The sequence below is a fragment of the Zootoca vivipara genome, chromosome 10 (assembly GCF_965207765.1).
Source record: "Zootoca vivipara chromosome 10, rZooViv2.hap1.1, whole genome shotgun sequence".
In the NCBI taxonomy this organism is placed as follows: domain Eukaryota; kingdom Metazoa; phylum Chordata; class Lepidosauria; order Squamata; family Lacertidae; genus Zootoca; species Zootoca vivipara.
In genome coordinates, this window is record NC_142593.1 from 48,950,270 (window position 1) to 48,973,215 (window position 22,946).

General features: G+C 45.8%; 1 protein-coding gene across 1 annotated transcript; it reads left to right on the forward strand.

Annotated features, from left to right (window-relative positions):
• Nucleotides 1–709: 709 nt before the first annotated feature.
• On the forward strand, nucleotides 710–22,123 carry FECH (ferrochelatase). Its single transcript, XM_035100981.3, has 11 exons — nucleotides 710–1,034; nucleotides 4,518–4,635; nucleotides 6,328–6,447; nucleotides 7,822–7,970; nucleotides 10,884–11,018; nucleotides 12,124–12,230; nucleotides 13,167–13,265; nucleotides 14,427–14,534; nucleotides 15,107–15,271; nucleotides 16,984–17,043; nucleotides 18,061–22,123. The coding sequence occupies exons 1-11, from the start codon at nucleotides 971–973 to the stop codon at nucleotides 18,193–18,195; spliced, it is 1,260 nt and encodes a 419-aa protein (XP_034956872.2). The 5' UTR covers nucleotides 710–970; the 3' UTR covers nucleotides 18,196–22,123.
• The last annotated feature ends 823 nt before the right edge of the window (nucleotides 22,124–22,946 follow it).

Genomic DNA, 22,946 nt, shown 5'->3' on the forward strand with positions numbered 1-22,946 from the left:
ACAAACAAATCAGAATGAATATGCAACAAAAAGTCATAACTCTCTCCAGAAAGTCTTAACTCTCTCCAGAATATAAAGTCTTAACTCTCTCCAGAAACTTTGCACAAACACATCAGAATGAGGGCTAAATAAAGAGCCGACATTGTCTTCTTCCTGTGGCACAATGAGTCAAAGTGTCTGGCTGTTAAGCAGCAGGTTGGTGGTTCAAACCCACCCAGGGACAGCTGTGGGCAGAATTCCTGCATTGCAGGGGGTTGGACTGGATGACTGTGGGGGTCCCTCCCAACTCTTATGATTCTATGTGGTCCTCACAATCGAATCAGAATGAATAATATGAAGTCAACATTGCTGAACCACTCTGGAAACTGTTTTTTTGCACACACCAGAATGATGCTACCCCGCGAGTAGCCTAACATTGTCCCACCTCTCGGCAAACGCTAAATAAATCGGCCAAATTTTGTGCATGCTCAAGAAGAACGGCATCTGGAAGCAACTTCGCCTTTTTGTGACATTTCAGTTGACCTGATAAAGGTCAGGTTTGGGGGTTGTTGTTTTTTTCCTCGTATGGTCCAAAAAAGCTTTTATAAAAGAGTTAGGGGGCTTTTAAAGTCCCATCTAGCCTAAAAGCGCCGACTCCCTCCTTCGTGCGTCTGCTGGCTCCCCCCCCCCCCCGGGTCCCCGTCCCTGCACGTGACTCGCCTTGCAGACCGTGGGAAGGGCGGAGAAGGAGGCGCCGCGTTCCGCCCCTTTTTGCGCACAAAGGTCTTTTCGCCTTTTCTCTCTCGTCGCCCCGCCCCTCTCGCTGGCTTGTCACAGCCAAGGCGAGCAATAAGTGCTTCTTCTGGAGAGATTAAAAAAAAACCAAACCACCAGTGTAGGCGAGACTCCCAGGGAAGGCATGCATGCAACAAAGCAGCTCAGTTAACTTGAAGAAGGAACTGTACTAGTCGGGCTGCTGCACAGTAACGGAATGCATTTAGTTAACACAAACATGGCTGCTGCCTTCAGAGCTGCAAACCGAGCCTTGTACCCATGTAAGTGAACAACCGGCTGCATCTTTCTCCAAAGGGTCGTTGCAATGCCTATTTCCTTCCCCCCTCTCTTCCTTGCTGATGGGGAGAGTCCCTTTTAACTGTGGGTTTTGCTTGGAGAAATGAGGCTGGGGTGCTCTGCGCTTGCACCCTCCTTTCCCCCGGGGTGGCGAGAGATGCGCCTTTGCTGCGGAGGTCGATCTCCCGGGGTCTTCATTGGAGGGGTGGGTGGGTGGGTGGGAAAGAGAGAGAAACGGCGTTATGCAAACAGCATGTTGCAGAGGGCTCTCTGCCCGGCGTCTCTCTTACATAAGGACTTCTACGTTGCTTTTTTATTTTGTTAAAGTGACGGCACTGAAACGGCTTTTGCGCAACCCGGTGCAACTTTTTAACCGGAATCAGGTGTGTGTGTGTGTGGGGGGGTTTCCAGCACGCCTTGCATAAATCAGCAAAACAAGGCAAGCCTGTTTAGTACTTGAGCGAGCGAAAAGGGGGAGATAGTTTCAGAAAAATAAAAATCCACGCCCACCTGAGCCCCGCAGAATGCGCGCGGACTATATCCGTCCCAGCCAGGTAAGGCTAAGTAAGGTACGCGCGGTTAGTTTTGTGCAAGCGATCGTTAATTTGGGTGCGAAAAGAAACGGAAAGGGGATCCGTGTTGCTGACGCCGAGATCTTGTTACACAACGTGGCTGCCGGAGAGGAGAGTTTGCGTAAAGGGCTTAGCGCTACCGCTGGAGAGCTTGTGCATCCGGCGTGCATCATCAGGGAGGGGAGAGGGGGAGTTTGGAAAGCGCAAACTGCAGGGAGTTTGATTGTTGTTCTGCTTGGAACTGTTTCGCCTTGGGGTGTGTTTAAGTTTAAATTAAATAGTTGCAACTGTTTTAATCTGGTGGGTTTTTTTGTTTTAAAAAATAGCTGTATTTTGTGGTGCTGTAACCCATCCTGGGAACCTTAGGGTGAAGGAATAAATACTGTGGAATGAATATTGTCAACATTTAAGAAACAAAAGAGATCCCAGTATGTTTCCGAGCACAGTTCAAAGTGTTGGTGCTGACCTTTAAAGCCCTAAATGGCCTCGGTCCAGTATACCTGAAGGAGCGTCTCCACCCCCATCATTCTGCCCGGACACTGGCGGTTCCCTCGTTGCGAGAAGCCAAGTTGCAGGGAACCAGGCAGAGGGGCTTCTCGGTGGTGGCGCCTGCCCTGTGGAACACCCTCCCATCAGATGTCAAAGAGAAAAACAGCTACCAGATTTTTAGAAGACATCTGAAGGCAGCCCTGTTTAGGGAGGCTTTTAATGTTTAATAGATTATTTTATTTCATTTTTCTGTTGGAAGCAGCCCAGAGTGGCTGGGGAAACCCAGCCAGATGGGCGGGGTATAAATAATAAATTATTATTATTATTATTATTATTATTATTATTATTATTATTATATCTGCAGTTTTTGCTGACCTGCCTCTCAGTTAGATGTTGCAAGGCTCATTTTTAAATATGGCATGCTTGTGTCTTCTCCCTCCCCCACTAGGTATAATCTTTTCCTTTAAGGGAAAACTCAGGTGGTGAATGTCAAAAGAATTGTAGCAAAAACGGGAGGTTTCAGCATGTTGGGAAGCCTCAAAGTTTTCAGAACAAAAAATATTTAAAAGGTGTGAAGGGGAAACCAAAGCAGCCAATCTAACCCCTGTAATTGAATTTGAAGCCCATTTCAAGGCTTTCATACCGAACTTGCATGTATGATTATACCTGTCACATCCGTTGGAAGGCTAGAATGAAATGTTTCTACCAAAACCAGTGTTCGAAACTCCCATTGTTCTAGGCACTCTTTGCAGAAGGGAATTTCATCAGCGTGAGCAGTTTCTGAGCTCTGGGCTCAGTACTGTGACTAAGATTTCAGATGAAAACTGCAGTGTGGAAGAAAAGGAGGAGCTTTTCCTGCCTCCCCACTTCCAGCTACTCTCTGAAGACTGGAGAAAAGACAAACTTAAGAGTATTAGTGGGGTGGGCAGGGGAAGGACTAGAGACCATGTGAAAAATGAACATAATATCCACTGAGCCTAGGGCTTGCTGATCAGAAGGTCGGCGGTTTGAATCCCTGTGACGGGGTGAGCTCCCGTTGCTTGGTCCCAGCTCCTGCCAACCTAGCAGTTCGAAAGCACGTCAAAATGCAAGTAGATAAATAGGAACCGCTACAGCGGGAAGGTAAACGGCGTTTCCATGTGCTGCTCTGGTTTGCCAGAAGCGGCTTTGTCATGCTGGCCACATGACCTGGAAGCTGTACGCCGGCTCCCTCGGCCAGTAATGTGAGATGAGCGCACAACCCAAGAGTCGGTCACGACTGGACCTAATGGTCAGGGGTCCCTTTACCTTTTTATCATTCCATTCTTGCGTCCATAACCTAGGTTTAAGGTGCCCATTAGCTCTTAGCTTTCATATCTCAGTTTCTAACACTGACCAAAACACAAAATGTTGAAAGTGTGATCCTAGACTATGAAGGTTAGGTATTGCCAACTTTGCAAGTGAAGGTGAGCAGCTTGCACTCCTGTTATCAGCTGTGAAGTTGGTTTCCCCCCCCCCGCCCCAAGCTCTAGACCAGGGGTCGGCAACCCATGGGGGACCCCAAGCGGCCCATGGGGGTCGTTTAACCGGCTCATGGACCCCCGCCGCCTGCTCGGTCGGCTCCCGTGCGCCATGCTAAACTGGCGCGGAGCAGAGCGGGAACCGCCTTCCGTGATGCTGGCCGGCTTCCCAATGGCAAGCTGCGCACGCCTCCTCCACACCCCGGAAGGAGCACCGGAAATATCGTTTGCACATACGCGCACTCCAGCCTACTGCAGCGTCTGTGGGACCGTGAACTGGCCCAAGCCACAAAACTTTGCCGACCCCTGCTCTAGAGAAAGTCAACTGCCCACAAATGCAGCCCTTCTTGTTGTTTTATAGGCAAATTGGAAAAGATCCATAATAGACATTTGGGGGGTCAAGTTTTGACTTCTCACAAGGCACCATATTATGAAAGATTACTAAAGCATGCCCATTGTGCATGCATCATTAAGTGGGTAGGCGGCGTTGCGGAGACAGAAAACCCCCACAATAAGAGTCCTAGAAATGGCCCTAGAAATATGCTTAAATTTAACAACTGTAGAGTGAAATAAACCAGTCCTTAATTTCTTCCTAAAGGCCTGACACCTGCTTACCGGGGGATTTTCTGTTGTGTTTATTTTCTAATTGCATTTGCATCCGTGTGTGCATTTTCGAGGAAACGCTGTAGCTCAGTGACAGAGGCCGTTTTACGCATGGAGAAAGTCCCTCGGTCAGTTCTTGGAGGTCAGCATGGACTGTTCTGGGCTTAGTGGGGACGAATAATCTGACTCCGTCTAAGGCAGCTTCTCATGGGTTTTGAATGAACGAAATACCGCATTGTAAAGAAACAAATCAAGTAATAAACTAATTGTGGGTTGTTCTGTTTTTCCCCTTGCTCTTGTCTAGTCACAGCAAGCAATGGCTGCAGTCGGGCAAGAGTCCAGTTACAAGGGAGATGTCAGTCAACAGCAACGGCAGCTGTGCAGGCCAAAAAAACCAAGCCCCAGGCCCAACCTGAAAAGAGGTAGGGAGTTGTTTGCGGGTGGTTCATCTGCACAGGAACTGATAAAGCCCTACATATGGGTGTAGTTTAAACTGTAGAACTGCAGAGAAATTACCGGGTACATGCTTTTCAGAGCAGGGGTGGGGGACCCTGCAGCTCTGCAGATATTGGTGGACTGCAGTTCCCATCAGCCCTGGCTAGCACAGCTGACAGTCAGGGGCGAGGGGGGGGGGTGTTGGAGCCCACCAGTATTTGGAGGGCAGCAGGCTTCTCACCCCTGCGAAAAAAATTTAAGAGTAATGTCAGGCTGTGCATACACTTAACAGGGAGTAAGCCCAATTGGAACACAGTGAGGCTTGCTTAGAAATAAAAATGGCGAGGATTTTGGTGTGTGTCGGCGCTGTGGGTTAAACCACTGAGCCTAGGGCTTGCTGATCAGAAGGTCGGTGGTTCGAATCCCTGCAAGGGGGTGAGCTCCCGTTGCTCGGTCCCAGCTCCTGCCCACCTAGCAGTTCGAAAGCACTTCAAAGTGCAAGTAGATAAATAGGGACCGCTCCGGCGGGAAGGTAAACGGTGTTTCCGTGCGCTGCTCTGGTTCGCCAGAAGCAGCTTTGTCATGCTGGCCACATGACCCGGAAGCTGTCTGCGGACAAACGCTGGCTCCCTCGGCCTATAGAGTGAGATGAGCGCCGCAACCCCAGAGTCGGACACGACTGGACCTGATGGTCAGGGGCCCCTTTACCTTTTAAGCTAGTGTTACCTGTTGGCTGCTGAGGAGTCAACAGCCTCCCTTGTTCTCTTATAATGGCCGTGGAGCCCACCTGGGAGGTGCTGGAACTGAGTTCCGGTGAGTTCTGACTAAAAAAAAAGCCTTGGTGGAATTACTTATTTTGCAGTGTTAACGATTATTTTTATTTATTTATTTATTTATTTATTTATATATATATATATATATCCTCCCCATCCGGCTGGATTTCCCCAGCCACTCTGGGCGGCTGCCAACAGATTAAAAATAGAATAAAACATCACACGCTAAAATCTTCCCAAACAGGGCTGCCTCCAGATGTCTTCTAGGCCGCCTTTCAGGATGGAGTGGGGGGAGAGAAAGCCTTTTCGAAGCAATTTGGACGTAAAATAAAATGTAAAACTTCAATATAGAGTTTCAATAAAAATAAAATAAAAAAATTCCTTCCAGTAGCACCTTAGAGACCAACTAAATTTGTCATAGGTATGAGCTTTCGTGTGCATGCACATTTCTTCAGATATCTGAAGAAGTGTGCATGCACACGAAAGCTCATACCAATGACAAACTTAGTTGGTCTCTAAGGTGCTACTGGAAGGAATTTTTTTATTTTTTGTTTTGATTATGTCAGACCAACAAGGCTACCTACCTGTAACTTAATAAAATAACAGTAATTTAAAACGGGTACCCATTATGATGCCTTCCAAACGTGGGTTGGACTCCACCTCCCATCAGCCCAAGCCAGCATGGCCAATATCTGGGGACACAGGAGTAGCTGGGGGATGCTGGGAGTTGTAGTCCTCGCACTATGTGGCAGCCACGCTGCTGGTTAACCCCCCCCCCAAGGTTAAAATATCTCACAGTCGGGCAAATAGGAAACAAACAAAAAATGGAAAGTGGAAGGCGGCAGCCCTTGTTTTATTTCAAATTGATGTGTTAAACATATCCTCCTGTTCTCTTTTTTCCTATAGGAAACCTAAAACGGGGATCTTGATGTTAAACATGGGAGGCCCAGAGACACTTGGAGACGTCCATGATTTTCTGCTTAGGCTTTTCCTCGACAGAGACCTAATGACTCTTCCGATCCAAAAGTAAGGCTTAGTGCAATGGTCTGCCAGAAGTCGTGCTCAGTTGCTCACTGTTCATTTAGGAGGCTTAGGACCTCTCCTTCCTTCCTTCCTTCCTTCCTTCCTTCCTTCCTTCCTTCCTTCCTTCCTTCCTTCCTTTCTTCCTTTTTTAAACACCTGGCTTTCTTTCCTTCTTGTTTCATAAAATGTATACACCATTTGATTGTTGTTGTTGTTTAAAAACACCCACCCTTAAAGCAATTCATGAAGAGAGCAAAGCAATAAAATGACCGGCAAAAGCAGTTAAAAACAACTACTTAGAACATTTGTAAAATAATTAGCAATAAGCTAAAGGCAGATTAAAACACACATCAATCTGAGCAGGCTTTTGGTCAGGAAGGGTGATAGTTGACTTCCTTGCCTTGGTTGGTGTTTTCATTAGCACTGACTTAAATGTGATGCAGGTAAGTGGAAAGTATTTGACACCTTGTGTGGTGTTGCATATGTCTGGTAACATTGAAACGGTGCCTTCAGCTCCTGCAAACGGCTGGCTTGCAGTGCCATGCCATGCCATGCCAGCCAGTGGTTTCCAGATGTGCTAACATGTGCATAGCTGCTGATGGCTCAATCTGAAATCTGTGTCCAGGGCAGTTGTCTACCAGCTCCATCTGGTACGCAGGCTGAGACCCTACCTGCCCGCGGATTGTCTTGCCAGAGTGGTGCATGCTCTGGTTATCTCCCGCTTGGACTACTGCAATGCGCTCTACGTGGGGCTACCTTTGAAGGTGACCTGGAAGCTACAACTACTGTAATCCAGAATGCGGCAGCTAGACTGGTGACTGGGAGCGGCCACCGAGACCACATAACACTGGTCCTGAGAGACCTACATTGGTTCCCAGTACGTTTCTGGGCACAATTCAAAGTGTTGGTGCTGACCTTTAAAGTCCTAAACGGCCTCGGTCCAGTATACCTGAAGGAGTGTCTCCACCCCCATCGTTCAGCCTGGACACTGAGGTCCAGTACTGAGGGCCTTCTGGCGGTTCCCTCGGTGCGAGAAGCCAAGTTGCAGGGAACCAGGCAGAGGGCCTTCTCGGTGGTGGCGCCTGCCCTGTGGAACACCCTCCCATCAGATGTCAAAGAAATAACTTTTAGAAGACATCTGAAGGCAGCCCTGTTTAGGGAAGCTTTTAATATTTGATGAATCATTGTATTTTAATATTCTGCCCAGAGTAGCTGGGGAAACCCAGCCAGATGGGCGGGGTATAAATTATAAATTTAAATTATAAATTTAAAGATGCTGCTTTAAAAAACAAACAAAAAAACCCTTTTTTATGATGCTGAGCGGGACAGAGGTAAAGTGAGGTTGCTATCGCTAACGGTCGTCTCTCGACATTTCAGTAAGCTGGCGCCTTTTATTGCCAAGCGACGTACGCCCAAAATCCAGGAACAGTATAGTCGGATTGGTGGAGGGTCGCCTATTAAGAAATGGACTGCTATGCAAGGAGAAGGCATGGTGAAGCTGTTGGATGAAATGTCTCCTCACTCTGGTATGTGTGTCCTGCCTTTAGGCATGTCCTATAAATACTTTTTTAAAAAAACTATGCACATATCAGTATGGCGCAAAGCCAAGAAAAATATTCTCGTCCAAGTGGTGCATGTGAAAAAATCCATGTACCTTGTACCATGTACCTTGGAAGTCGAACGCCTTGCGACTCAAACATTTTGGCTCCCGGTACGCCACAAACCCGGAAGTGAGTGTTCCGGTTTGCAAATGTTCTTTGGAACCCGAACTTCCGACGTGGGTTCCATGGCTTCCGATTGGCTGCAGGAGCTTCCTGCAGCCAATTGGAAACCGCGCCTCGGTTTCGGAACATTTTGGAAGTCGGGCGGACTTCTGGAACGGATTCCGTTCGGCTTCCGAGGTACGACTGTCGTGTCCTAAAATGCGAGAAGCGCAGTTACAGGGAACCAGGCGGGAGGGCCTTCTCAGAAATGGCACCCTCCCTGTGGAATGCCCCCCAATCAGACGTCAAGGAAATAAGTAACTATGCAACCTTTAGAAGAAATCTGAACGCAGCACTGCGTAGGGAAGTTGTTTAATGTTTTGTTATGTTTTTATATGTGTTGGAGCTGCTCCACTCAGATGGGTAGGGTACAAATAATAATAATAATAATAATAGTTATAACCAGAGGCAAAGCCCTCTAGGGAAGAGCTGTAGCTCAGTGGTAGAGCATCTGCTTTGCAGGCCAAAGGTCACAGGTTCAATCCCCAGCATCTCCAGGTCGGGCTGGGACTATCACCTGCATAAAACCCCAGAGAGCTGCTGCCAGTCCGTGTTGACAGTACTGAGCTAGACGGAGCAGTGCTTTGCTCGGTAAACACAGAAGGCACCTGCCTAATACGCAGAGCTAACAAATTCCGCAGTATAGTTGCTGCGTTTAGCGGCCCGTTTCATGGCAGACCTCAAACGGATGTTGTGAGGAACAGTGAGCGATGCTTCTCAAAGAAAGAGAAGGGTGGATTGTAGCCCGGCCATAACGCTGCCTGTTCATGTTTGAAGCAGCTCCAACAAGTCTCCCTGGCCACTGAGACTGAACACAAGCAGATCCGAGTGTGGCTCGCCGTTCCCGCCGAAACCGTTACTCCTTATCATCCAGCTTCAACTCAAGGGAGGAACCTTGCAAGTGTTGGGTGGGGCCGATGACAGTTGCTCAACTTGAGGGCACCGGGGGAGTCTGGCAAAATGGGAACCTTATCAGACACCCTCCCCCACTCTCTAAACGGTCCATTTGTCAGGCACCCAAATAACCAGAGTTCTGTGGTAGGTGGAACAGGTTGAACCAAGTAACAACTGCACCTGAACCCTCCCCATCAGCAGACCCAGACCCAGATGTGCTTGGTTACCATGCATTGCCTGTCCATCTCTTGACCTGGTGATGTGTCCATCAGCCATTCTGGATCAAAGCCACCAGGCGGAACTTTGGTATCCGCAAGCACAGTGCTTTATGAAGGAACCTGCTAGCGTGGGTCACAGAATGATGTGCGTTGCAGAGCAATTGCACATGCGAACTGCGGTAATTGAACTAGCGCCCGTAGATAATGTTCGTGACACGAGTAAGCAAACTGCGAAAGGTCTGAAGGCTAGTCTCCAATACTCCCTTGCCTTGTCAGGCAAGTCAGGAGCTTTATAGTAAAATTAGTGTGTTTAAAGGGGCTGGGGAATTGGGAGCATTAAGTTAATGGTTTAGGGAGCCTTATCTGCTCCTGTCAGACCTCATCACTCCCTCTGATTTTACAGCCTGGTTTCCCCAGTGAAAGCCACCCTGTCTTTTATCTATTTGTACATCCTCTGCATCTTAACTTTCACTCCTATTATGTCGGGCAGGCCTCTTCTGCTTCTACCATGGCTGCAGGCTAGTGTTTTTTTTTGTTAGATAAGTACAAAGCAGGTAGGAAAGGGGAACAACGCTTCTTGGAAGCATGCTGAAGTCTGCGGCTCCAACATGATGGAAGTCTTTGCTTCCTTGGAGTTCTGTTTAAAATGGTTATTTTGTCTTGTTTTCTCCTTTCCAGCTGTCAGGGTTACCTATTTGGCAAAATACCGATTTAGTGGGTCATTGGGAGTTGCTATGATGTTTGCCCAAAGTGCTCCTGTTCTATTAAAAAGATGTGCAAACCAGCTGGTTTTTTTTCAGTTTGAGGATTTAGGTCACACACAAACCCTCTAGTGTAAGTCCAAAACTCCCATTGTTCTAGGTGCATTTTGTGACAGTGAATTTCATTAGCACGAGCAGTTTCTGAGCTCTGGGTGCAGTACTGCATCTAAGATTTCAGATTAAAACTGCAGAGTGGAAGGAAAGGAGGACCTTTTCCTGCCAGCTACTCTCTGAAGACTGGAGAAAAGACAAACTTAAGAATATTAGGGGGGGGGGCTGGCAGGGGAAGGACTAGATCATGTGAAAAATGAACATAATATTTTAGCTGCAGTTCGTTCATTTTCAGCTTTGTATTCTTGTTATTAAAAATAGTGTGCCTAGGCATTCTGTTGTTGCACCCATAACCTTGGTTTAAGGTGCCGTTTAGCTCCTAGCTTTCATAACCCAGTTTCTAACACTGTTGTAAATACACCACTTGGGGAGCCTTTCAGAATCGTAGAGTTGGAAGGGACCCCGAGGGTCATCTAGTCTAGCCCCTCTTTATTGTTTTTAAAAATATTAATAAGGTAGAGTAGAAAAGACCACAGTGCAGACGCTCTTGCAACTGGAAGGTACAGGCAATGTTTACACCAGCTTTTCGCCAACCTGGTGCCCGCCACATGATTTTGGACTACAACTCCCATTGGATCACGTGTGTGATCCAAGACATCTGGAAGGCGCCAGGGTAGCAAAAGGCTGCCTCGCATAATGTTTAGATCATGTTGCTCCACAAAATAAGGTCACCAGCTGTCTTCTGTTTCCAGCGCCGCACAAGTACTACATCGGTTTCCGCTACGTCCACCCTCTGACGGAAGAAGCCATTGAAGAGATGGAGGAGGATGGCATTGAACGGGCTGTCGCTTTCACACAGTACCCACAGTACAGCTGCTCCACCACAGGTGAGGTCGTACCTGGAGGACAGAATCATTGCCTGGCCTCCAAAGGCAGGGCTTGGTCTAATCCGGGGACCAGCTCTGGAAATCTGCTTATTCTATGCCTCAACAAGAATACAGAAGGCAATATCAAAAGAGTTAGTCTACAAACATGTCTAGAGTGTTTTCCTCTTGATTTTGAGTAACCGCAGCCCATTCTGCACATCTAGTACTACAGAGCAGGCTCAAGTCAGGTACTAGCATCTAGGCTTGCTAGAACCCCAGCACGAGTTCTCCAGGAGTCCCCCCCCCCCCAGCGCTGCCTTGAGTTGCTAGGAATTGGACTTTCTGCATGCCAAGCAAGCACTCTGCCACTTGAGCTCTACTTGGGCAGGAGCAGCAGCAATATTGTACAGGGTTCTCCTATGGCCCATTGTACAATTTCTTCTGGTCTTGCTTTATGTGAAAGTCAGCTGGCGGTTATGTCAGCAAGCAGCCAGGCAGGTATGATTTTACTTAAATGTGGACGTGCAGCAAAAACTGGTATTCAAAACGTGATTTTAAAAAAATGGTTTAGAACAATAGGCAGGGGAAATGTGGAACCTGCTTAGCTGTGCCACAGCCCGAAAATTATTAGCTGGTGGTAACATGACCTTTTTAGTTGTGGAATTCCTCTTGAAGACATGTTTCGTTACATGAGCTCTCCCCCGAACCTCCTCTCTTAACTTGCTAATGTTAAGGTCTTGTTTTATCGCTCATTTTAATTGTGTGTGTCTGTTTCAGTGTTTTGTTGGAATTGCCTTGTGTATTTTAACGTGCGTTTATATTTTCTGGTAACTGTCTTTAAACTTGTAAACGGCTTCGAAGCCACTTGGTCAATGAAGCGGTATGTAAATTCAGTAACGGTTAATAATTAACAAGAACAATATGTCCTTTTTGAGTGGCGTATCTTCCTGGCGACACCAGCCTGACCCCTGTGAGAGGTCGAATGCTGGACTAAATGGACCTTGGGTCTGATCCAGCAGGGGACTCTTCCTTTGCAGAGCCTCTGTATCCCCTCCTTCCTTACCACAAGTCGCATTTTCTGCTCTTTTTGCCTTTCTGATGGGCTCCTTGCTTTTGTCCCCTTCAGGGAGCAGCTTAAACGCTATTTATCGCTACTATAACAAAAGGGGGGATAAGCCAAAGATGAAGTGGAGCACAATTGACAGGTGGCCAACGCATCCCCTTCTCATTCAGGTACGGAATTCTTGGTGGGTATCGAAGCGAGGAGCAGTGGAAACCAAGGTGCCAAGTGTCTGTGGGGGCAGGATGCAGGACAGTGTTTCTGCAACTTGGGTCTCCAGCTGTTGTTGGACTACAACTCCCATCATCCCTAGCCAGCAGGATGATGGGAGTTGTAGTCCAACAACAGCTGGGGACTCCCAAGTTGGAAAAACACTGATAGGATCTCTCCGATTTGCAGTCAGAACGTAGGTTCCTCAAGGAGCTCGAGGCTGTACTTGTGAAACAAATACAGGTGAAACTTGGAAAATTAGAATATTGTCGAAAAGTGCATTTATTTCAGTAATGAAACATTATTATTATTTATTTTTCTTTTAATTTTTACAAATGCTTTCTTTTGGAAATTCCACAGTAATAAAACAAATAGTTGCAATAATACAAAAACAAAAATAAACATCGCTATTACATTTCATTAATTACATTCCATTTATAATTGACCCGTCTAACGACAAATAATTACAGTTACAGCAAATAAAGGCTTGACATATCTTGCTTTGCATGTCATGCATCTATCTCATATATTGGTTTCGCCTTTTAAGTTGCATTACTGAAATAAATGCACTTTTCGACGATATTCTAATTTTCCGATTTTTCACCTGTAGATAGCTGAATAGGTAAGGGTTTTTACTTGGAGCCTTTTACCATATTTTATAATTGTTTTTTTTATTATTCTTATGTAAAAATGCATGGTTGTTAGTTGGTGCATGCCTAGAAAGGTTGGAAGAAAATCTTGGTATAACATAGGATGATATTATTATTATTATTATTATTATTATTATTATTATTATTATTATTATTATTAGCATTCAAATTCTCAACTGTGCTCGAGGATCACTGTCATGATTGGGGAGGCTGGTATTCGGACTTGTTTTTTTTCTCCCAACTTTTCAGTGCTTTGCAGACCATATCCAGAAGGAACTGGGCTTATTTCCACCTGACAAAAGGAAAGATGTAGTCATCCTGTTCTCTGCTCACTCTCTGCCAATGTCTGTGAGTAACAGCAATCCATTTCCAAAGCTGCAAAATATTTTCTTAGAGGGGTGATTTTTTATATTAAAAAATCCTTGTTTGTATGATCTAATGATCCATACACCAGTTTGCCTGTCCATGCACAAGACCTGTTCCCTGCCTTGCAGGCCTTCTTCCACTTGGCCTGGGAGGGTGGAGCCTGGACTGACTCCAGCTACAAAAGCTGAGGCTGCTGAACCAACTTCTGGCCAGGGCTGCTGTTGTTGTATCTTTATTTTAGATCTTGTGATTTATATGGAAAGTGTACAGCTTGGTTGTGCATTTCAAAATGTTTTATTTATTGTTCATGACTACTTTTGTTATGTTGTGTTTTTTTCTCATGTTGTAAGCCGCCTTGAGCATGGTTTGAACTGCCGAAAAGGCGGCACACAAATAAAATTATGTATGTCTGAGTGTAGAGCGCCAGAAATACTGGGTTCTTCCTCATATCATTTTCCAGGGATTTTTGTGATCTGTGGAAATTTGGTGCCATCTAGTGGTTCTCTTTAGCACCAAAAAATAATTTGCAATACTGTACTGCACTTCTGAATTAAGCTGTCTGGGGTTTGAAGGCACAAATGTCGCTTCAGTGGAAGAGCAACCCAATTAAAATTATTTTTTAAATAATATGATAACGTATTGCATCTGCTTGAAATGCCTTGTTCCTTGTATTAAACTATCTATTAAACTATCTCCATAGAAAGTGGGATGGATGGCAGAACCACTCTGTCAAGTGTAGCTCTGTAAGGAGAATTAGGGTCTCCTCAGACCAACATGGCTACCTACCTGTAACTAGGGTCTCCTAGCAACTCTTAGCACCCTTGGCAAAACTCCATTTCTCAGGATTCTTTGCAGGAAGCCATAGCTGTTTAAAGTGGCGTGATACTGCTTTAAACGTATATAGTGCAGACGGTGCAGACGGGGGCCATAATTTATTGGGTATAAGAAACAATTGGTTCTAAGCTTAGGCTGGGGCTGCATCTGATGGGACTCCTTATGTGTAAGGGGAACCCTTTAACTGGCATGTGTTGCCGCAAAGTGTGGACTAATCGCAGTGGTTTGATAGCGTAGGGGGAACATTTGTAGTGTTTGTTTTAACCCTGATTGAGCTGTTTTAGCTAACTTGCGCTTTTTGTGCCTTAGGTAGTTAATCGTGGCGATCCGTACCCACAAGAGGTGGGAGCAACCGTTCAGAGGGTTATGGAGAAACTCAACCATTCCAACCCGTATAGGCTTGTGTGGCAGTCCAAGGTATATTTTTATTTCAAATAATAATAATAATAATAATTTATACCCCGCCCATCTGGCTGGGTTTCCCCAGCCACTCTGGGCGGCTTACAACAGAAAAATGAAATAAAACAATTAAACATTAAAAGCCTCCCTAAACAGGGCTGCCTTCAGATGTCTTCTAAAAATCTGGTAGCTGTTTTTCTCTTTGACATCTGATGGGAGGGCGTTCCACAGGACAGGCGCCACCACCAAGAAGGCCCTCTGCCTGGTTCCCTACAACTTGGCTTCTCGCAACGAGGGAACCGCCAGAAGGCCCTCAGAGCTCGACCTCAGTGTCCGGGCAGAATGATGGGGTGGAGACCATTATTGACACCATTCGCATACTGTCCAGTTAAAGCCCGCAGGACAGTTAGCAATAAGCTTGTTCAGTGGTCAGAATTTGCCCGTGAGAGAAGATCCTGATAAGGATCTGACCCACAAAGCTTAAAAGTATCCCCACGCCTGCTTTAAAGTGTGGTGTATATATTGAATCCCAACTTAATAATGTAATGTCCCCCCCCCCTGTGTGTGTGTGTGTGTCCCCTTTACCCTAGGTTGGTCCTATGCCTTGGCTGGGTCCTCAGACAGACGAGACGATCAAAGGGCTTTGCCAGAGGGGAAAGAAGAATATTTTGCTGGTTCCAATAGCATTTACTAGTGACCACATAGAAACGCTCTACGAACTGGACATCGAATACGCGCAAGTCTTAGCCAGTGAGGTAAACTGTTCTGCTTTCATTGTCATTCTGCACAGTTGCAGGCTGAAGGCTTTAAGCCTGCTTAATAGAAAGCAGATCCCATTATAAACATGGAGTTACAGAATTGTAGAGTTTGAAGGGACCCCAAGGTCCAGCCCTCTGCAGTGCAGAAATCTCAGCTAAAGCATCCATGACAGATGGTCATCCAGCCTCTGCTTAAAAACCTACAAGGAAGGAGAGTTCCACAACCTCTGGAGAGAGACCGTTCAACTGTCCCAACAGCTCTTACTGTCAAAAGTCCCCCCCCCAATGTTTAGTTCGAATCTCCTTTCTTGTAGCATGATGCTTATTTCTGTGTAACCATGTTTAAAATAGGGCTGTAGGTTTTGTTTCCAGGGGGCAGCTGCGTTTATCTGCTGGCAGCAAAAACAGCAGAGAATCTTTGTGGCACCTTTAAAAACTTAACAGATTTCATTATGGCATGAGCTTTTGTGGATTACACTCCCACTTTCATCAGCCGCCTGCATGAAGTATTATTGTGATTTAAAAACAGGTAGGTAGGTTCCGCGAGTCTGTGTTGGCACCCTTCGCCAACCAGGTGCCCCTGCCAGGGCCTGTTGGCTTTTGTAGTACAAAACACTTGAAGGCACCAGGATGGCAAAGGTTGGCGTATAATAGTCCCTCGTCCCCAACCATGTTTGAGTGTATGTACCTGTAATTAAAGATAGTATTTTTGATGTAGTCCATGAAAGTTCATGTTGTTAGACATTTATTAGACTTTAAGGTGCCACCGTACTTGGTTATATTTTACGTATTGTCTGCTTACAGCCCAACTTTTCAGCCCAGACTAACCCCTGAGATTTTGCCCTTATTCATGGAAGTATTTCTGTCTGATAAAATGTCAGGCTGGTATACACAATTAATGCCTAAAACACTACCAAGTGGACACCCAAGTGTTCAGTGCTCTGTGTATATAAACAAGAACCTTGAACACAGCCTGGTAGTGTATGTCTTAACAACAATTAAAACTCAACACCAAGGAACTAGACATTAAAGACAAAAGGATGTGTGTGTTGGGTGTTTTCTTCTGCACTCTGTTAGCGAATGACACAGTCCAGGATTTAGCAGGTCCAGGATGTGAAATAGCAGGTAGGCTGCGATGGTTAAAACGACCACCAATAGAAGCAGCCCTTTTCACTGATGTGCTGTTGGTTGGGCGCAAGCACTAAATATCAGTGCAGTTTGCAAGTAAAAAACCATATTTGGATAAAATTCTGGGGGTTTGGGTAGCAGAAAAGAGTTGATGTAAGTGGGTTGGTTTGGGTTTTTTGTGTGTGGGGGGGGGCCCACTTCACCAGTCCCTTGGCAATCCGACAGTGTGTTTGCAGATTTTTCCAAGGTACCGGTACTAGAGTGGCATATGGCAGTGGGGAATCCAGATGTTGCTGAACTACAACTCTCATCATCCCCGACTGTTGGCCAGCCTGGCTGGGTTTGATGGGAACCAGGAGTTGCAGATCACCTGGAGGCTGTCACAAGCTCACCATAACTGGACTGCAGGAAAGCTCCCGTACTGCTGCTCTAATAACGTATGAACTGGGCTTAATTCTGGCTCATTAATTCCTGTTGCTCTCTGCATCATCCTTGAAACAAGGGCTTCTTCGTCTGAGGGCTATGGACTTAGTGAGATGATATCACGTGTTAAAGCATTTGCCCTCTCTCCTCTTCTCCAGTGCGGAGTCGAAAACATCCGAAGAGCAGAATCCCTTAATGGAAACCCATTGTTTGCCAAGGTAATTCCACCCCTTTTGAGTCTCCAGTTTCCTAGTGAGGGATGGCGGAATGGACATGTTTCCCATCCTTGTCGATTTTACAGGGGTTCAGGTTTTTCCCCCTACCGCTCCTGTTAAGTAAGAGGAAGGGATGTAGCTCAGTGGCAGAACTTCTGCTTTGCATGCACACAGATGGAACAAGGTTGAAGCCAGAAAGCAAACTATTGTATCTGTAGACAATGGGAATTCGTCCCTCACAGCTCAGTAATGTCTACACTGGCTGGCAGCAGTGCTCTAGGGTTTCGTCTGGGCCATTCTGGGTCTTACCTGGACATGCTCGAAATGCACAAATGGGACAGCTTTCACAAGAAGAAAATATACATATAAAGCAGTGTGCCACAACAGCTTAAAGATTAAAATCTAAGATAAGCGCATATACACATAAAGACCTAAAAATTTGGACTACAAATTGGCCCTGACACCCTGGAGGCCGACTTCAACTGTTTTCCTGGCGAACTAATTTGTTTTGGGGGGTGGTCTGAGCCTGCAATCTGCGCGCAGAATCTGGCGACCGTCCAGGTCGTCTTGTGGTCTTTGCCTAAGAGGAGAAAATTGAGTTTAGACTTATCCGGAAGGTCAGCAAGCCTCACCAGCTGCGGGTCAGTGGTATCTCTGCGTACCTTGTCATAAAAGGGGCATCTAAGAAATAAATGTTCGAGGCCTCCCTATTTCCCCTAATGGGCAGGCACAAAGTCTCTGAGCATAAGGGACTTTTCCAAATGCTCCTTCCAAAACCGACGAGGGCAAGGCTGAGCTTCTGGCTAGAGTAAAGGCCCTTCTTATGTTTCTTGATACCAGGAAATAGAGAAAATAGAGTTTGCAATAACAACAACAACAACAACAACAACAACAACAATGTACAAAAGTTGTAAGATCACCAACTTGCACTTACCTTGTTAGTTGGAAGCCTAATGTTTGTGGTTTGTGTCCTTTGTTTTGTTTTTTTTAAAAAAAACATTTTATTTTACTTATTTTCAGGCCCTCGCAGACTTGGTCTCTTCCCATCTCCAGTCGAACGAAATCTGCTCCAAGCAGTTAACCCTCAGTTGCCCGCTTTGCGTGAATCCCACTTGCCGAAAGACAAAATCGTTCTTCACCAGCCAGGAGCTGTGATGCGCATCTGCAGTGGGTTGACTTGACAGAGTATAACCCTGCGGATCCTGCCCCGTGTGCCCGTTTACACTGCTTTCTTTTGCCCCGCTCAGGGCCGCTTCACACAGGACGATTAGCCTCCTGTGTGTGCTAAGAAGGGTCCCAAATGGGGTTTGCACTGGGCTGAAGGAGGGATGAATCTGAAATCTTTTGTTTGTTTGTTTTGTTTCTATGGAGGGATCTTGCGTTGGAAGGGAAGTAACATTTCAAAGGGCTTCATCCTGCAGGGGTTGCTGAGAACACACTTGTCTTCCTATAAAGGCATTCAGGGGACTCTTAGCACCTCGCAGCATCAAGCTCAGCACTAGGCACTGAAAAACTGAGCTGCGTATATACTGGAGTAGAGTTCGTGATTCAGCGGGGATGTTGAATAATAGCGACTGGCTCAATTTCAGCTTCCAGGGGCTGTTTGCTGTCCAGGTTAGCTTGATTACTTCTAAAGGAACTACTCCAAAGATCTTGACCTGAGAGTTACAACATAGATCTCTTAATATGTACTTGTCATAAAAATAGTATTTTTAAAAATCCTTCCATGTAGTATACTACTTTTTTTCCCTCTATGTGGGGTGTTTTGTTTTGTTTTTTTCCGCGCTTGGAACTCTGCAACTAACAACACCGACCGCCATGCTGCTAATACTGGTTTGTTTCATTTCAACTGACACCTTTTTTAAAAGCATGTATTTGTATTTTGTTTTTTTAAAATGAAGCTTATTATTTTTTTATTTTTGTGGGGTTCATTCTTCCCCTACCTTCCACCCCCAAAGAAGGCAGGATTGATTCTGTACTAGCCCAGCAGCTTTAAAAGATTTTTTATTTTTATTTTTCTATTAATACATGCATCACATATCCATAACATTCATATCACAATCCCTCTTCTCTCCCTCCTGGCCACCCTCAAACTCCCCTTTCTGATTTATTTCCCCCTAATTACACACTGCTGTTTCTAAAAAGAAACACATTATATTCATTCTTTTATCTTCTACATATTTTGTCACTAAAGATGTGAATGTTTATTTAAATTCTGTCATCAAGTCAGTAGTCTTCCTTTGCTTCTGCAAATATACTATAAATGGTTCCCATTCTCTTTCAAAGTCACTGTTGTCTTTTCCCCGAAGTCTGTCAGTTTTGCCATTTCTGCCCAGCAGCTTTCAGTTCCTTTGACAGCAGAGTTATCCAAATTGAACGGGTGTGGTTCCCCCTCCCCCTGATGTTCTTTTGGAAACTGTTCGATTTTGTGAGATTTCGGCGGTCTCGGTGGCAGCGCCTGCCCAATAAGCCAGAGATCGAGAACTTGTGCCCCTTCAGAACTTGCTTGACTCCCACTCCATCAGCCCCAGACAGCATGGCCCAGTGGTCAGGGGTGATGGGAATTGCAGTCCAACAACATTGTGAGGGCCAGAGAATCTACGGCCCAGGTCCTTGGCCTCATAAGCCTTCCTGTACTTTCAGGCCTGCCATTGAGGCCCAGCCAGGTAAACAAACCACCTTAGCTTGTCATTCATGGTTTGTTTCTCCCTAAGGAGCCAGGATTCGTTAAGCCAGCAACAAAGTTTGGATTGTTAGGGACAAACCAACCGTGATCCCTAGTTCTGACATCGCACCAAGCTGGTATACAGCGGCATTCTGCTGGTCCACAATATGGCGTATTAAGCCAGGCTTCTCGGTTTATCATCACGGTCAAACTTGGCCTTTGTATGAAGGGATAGCTTTTATTTTTTCCCCTTGGAAAGCATAACCTGTAAAGAAATCGCCGTAGCCTCTGGCTTGGGGCGGGGGGAAGCTACGTTGAGACAGCATCGATTGTGTGTGTATTGTGGTTCAACAAGTACAAATGTCTCTCTGTAACTTCTGGATGAGACTCAGGGAAGTGCTGCGTCCATGCTTGGACCTGAGGAGTGACTCCTATTTTCTGGCCCAGGAACCACATTCAGCCTTGGCCAATCCTTTGGGGCCTGCAGCTATGAGTGTGGCCAGCCACCCACCACTCTACCTGGAACACAGGTAAGGCACGCAGGCCCCCTGATCTGTGCAGGTGAGCTGAGATGTGAGGATTATCACCCCCACATCAGGTGTACTATGATTTGTTTTTGCTGCTGTCAAATCAAATGTATAGGTGGTGGTTGGAGCGTAAAACATTACTTGGGGGGGGGGTCCTGATCAGGCCTCCAAAATGGGGGCTAGCCACCCTCGTCCCAGCTCCTATAAGCTGAGGCTAGTTTCAGTTGGAGACCTTCAGTGATCAAGTTGGGCAGGTGATTTTTTCATGTTTACGTGCATAAACACTGACGATTGTGCAGCTCTACACACAAAGGTGCAGAATAGGTGCAAAATTGATATCATCAACGGGAGATGCTGTGCTTTGCTTGTTCAGTATGGGTAATGGCCAACTAATGTCAGAGAATGAATCAATCAGAGGTGTCTTTTTTTTACATTGCTCGGTTAATACACATAGCTTGTGTGCAAATTTTGTATGCCACTTTGGGGGGGGGAATTATTCTAGGGGGAGAATGTGAACGTCACCTGGTGATCATTGTCCGTCTTGCATACAGTGGTACCTCGCAAGACGAATGCCCTGCAAGACGAATTTTTCGCGAGACGAATGCATCTTGTGATCTGATGGTGACTCGCAAGACGAATTCGTTTTGCGAAAAATTCGTATTGCGAATCGCGGTTTCCCATAAGAATGCATTTAAATTTAATTAATGTGTTCCCATGGGCAAAAAAAGAAATTTCAATGCATTCCCATGGTAAACCGCGATTCGCAAGACGAATTTTTCGCAAAATGAATTGACTCGCGGAACGAATTAAATTCGTCTTGCAAGGCACCACTGTATTCTCCACGACTGCTATGCTTGGTACCAATGTGATCTGGAGATGGTAAAATAAAAATCCACTTTTGATGACCTGTGCATATTCTGCACACCTCTGAATATGTGCACAGCCATTGGCATTTGCAAACCTACATTTCTGAACTTGCGTTAACCGCAGTGTGTGTGCGCCTCTGATTGGAATGGATGTTTTACCCTTGCGAATTGCCTGGCTGATGCTTCTGAACTGGAACCGCCTATAAATTCAGGCTCTATTTCCAACAGCCTCTTACTTTAGATCATTCCAGTTCTTGGAGATTGTTAACAATCGACATGTCGGATCTGGTGAATGTTGTCATTTATTGGTAGGTCTTAAGATGTGAGGAGGATTTCCAGTGGGGAATTTTAGAGATGTGCGTCATAAGGACTTGTTTGTTCTTGACATATGTTACTTCAGGTGCATGGTAAAATTATGGAATGAAGAATGACACCTGGGCACTTGCTTAATAGCAAAGTTTTGGTGCTTCCTGGGAAATGTCAACTTTGTCTGAAATGCCTTCAGGATCTCTTAAGAATTGCCAGTAAATGTAAAACATTCACCAGACTGTTGACACTTACCGACAGCAGGTGCCGTTTGTACTCCAGTGGTAACTGCTCTACTCCAGAAAGCTGCCCCGTTGAATGTAGACTATTGTGAGAAGTGAGTGCCCTTCCCATTTTCCTCCATTGCTCCTGTGTGAGAAGCCTTGTGTCTTTTAAACCAGCGTTCTTGTCTTCACGGAGGGCTTCCTTCTCTTTGAACAAGCGGGAATATGAGGCCGTTCTTCAGAGCTGCATTATAGATCTGCTTATCGCTTTCTAGCTGTCAAGCCACTGTGGTTTTTGTGGTATTTCTATGGATGCAAATTGATCTGGATTTAATTCATGTTGTCAATTAAACTCCAAATGATCTATTAGAGCGTTTTTTTTCTTTTTCAAATGGTGGTGAACACGCGAGACTGCTGGTGGCAAGCTTGTACTGCTGGCTCTTGGCAGGCAGAAGATTATAAATTTCCTTGCGTCAAATAAAATGTTGGACTCTCTTTTTTCTATCTCTCTCTGTGTTTTTTTTAAGGGTAAGTATGGATAGGAACGCAGGTGGCACTGTGGGTTAAACCACAGAGCCTAGGGCTTGCCGATCAGAAGGTCGGCGGTTCGAATCCCTGCGATAGGGTGAGCTTCCGTTGCTTGGTCCCAGCTTCTGCCAACCTAGCAGTTCGAAAGCACGTCAAAGTGCAAGTAGATAAATAGGTACTGCTCCAGCGGGAAGGTAAACGGCGTTTCCGTGTGCTGCTCTGGTTTGCCAGAAGCGGCTTTGTCATGCTGGCCACATGACCTGGAAGCTATACGCCGGCTCCCTTGGCCAATAATGCGAGATGAGCGCGCAACCCCAGAGTCGGTCACGACTGGACCTAATTGTCAGGGGTCCCTTTACCTTTAATGTCAATAGGTGGGGAGTTTCAAAGTGTACTGCCACACCAAAAAGACTTGATTTCTTACACCTGCAGAATGAGCATTATGTACAATTTGTAAATAATTGAATGGACGCATGTGGGATAAGTTGATCCCACAAGTAAACCGGTCCCTAGGCACTAAGGGCTTTATATACAGTGGTACCTCGGTTTGCAAACGCAATTGGTTCTGGAAGTCTGTACTTAACCTGAAGCGAACTTTCCCATTGAAAGTAATGGAAAGTGGATTCATCTGTTCCAGACGCTTCCGCAGAGTACTCAACCTGAAGCGTACTTAACCCGAGGTATGAGTGTAATTGGTTCCGGAAGTCCATACTTAACCTGAAACGAACTTTCCCATTGAAAGTAATGGAAAGTGGATTAATCCATTCCAGATAGGTCCGCGGAGTACTTA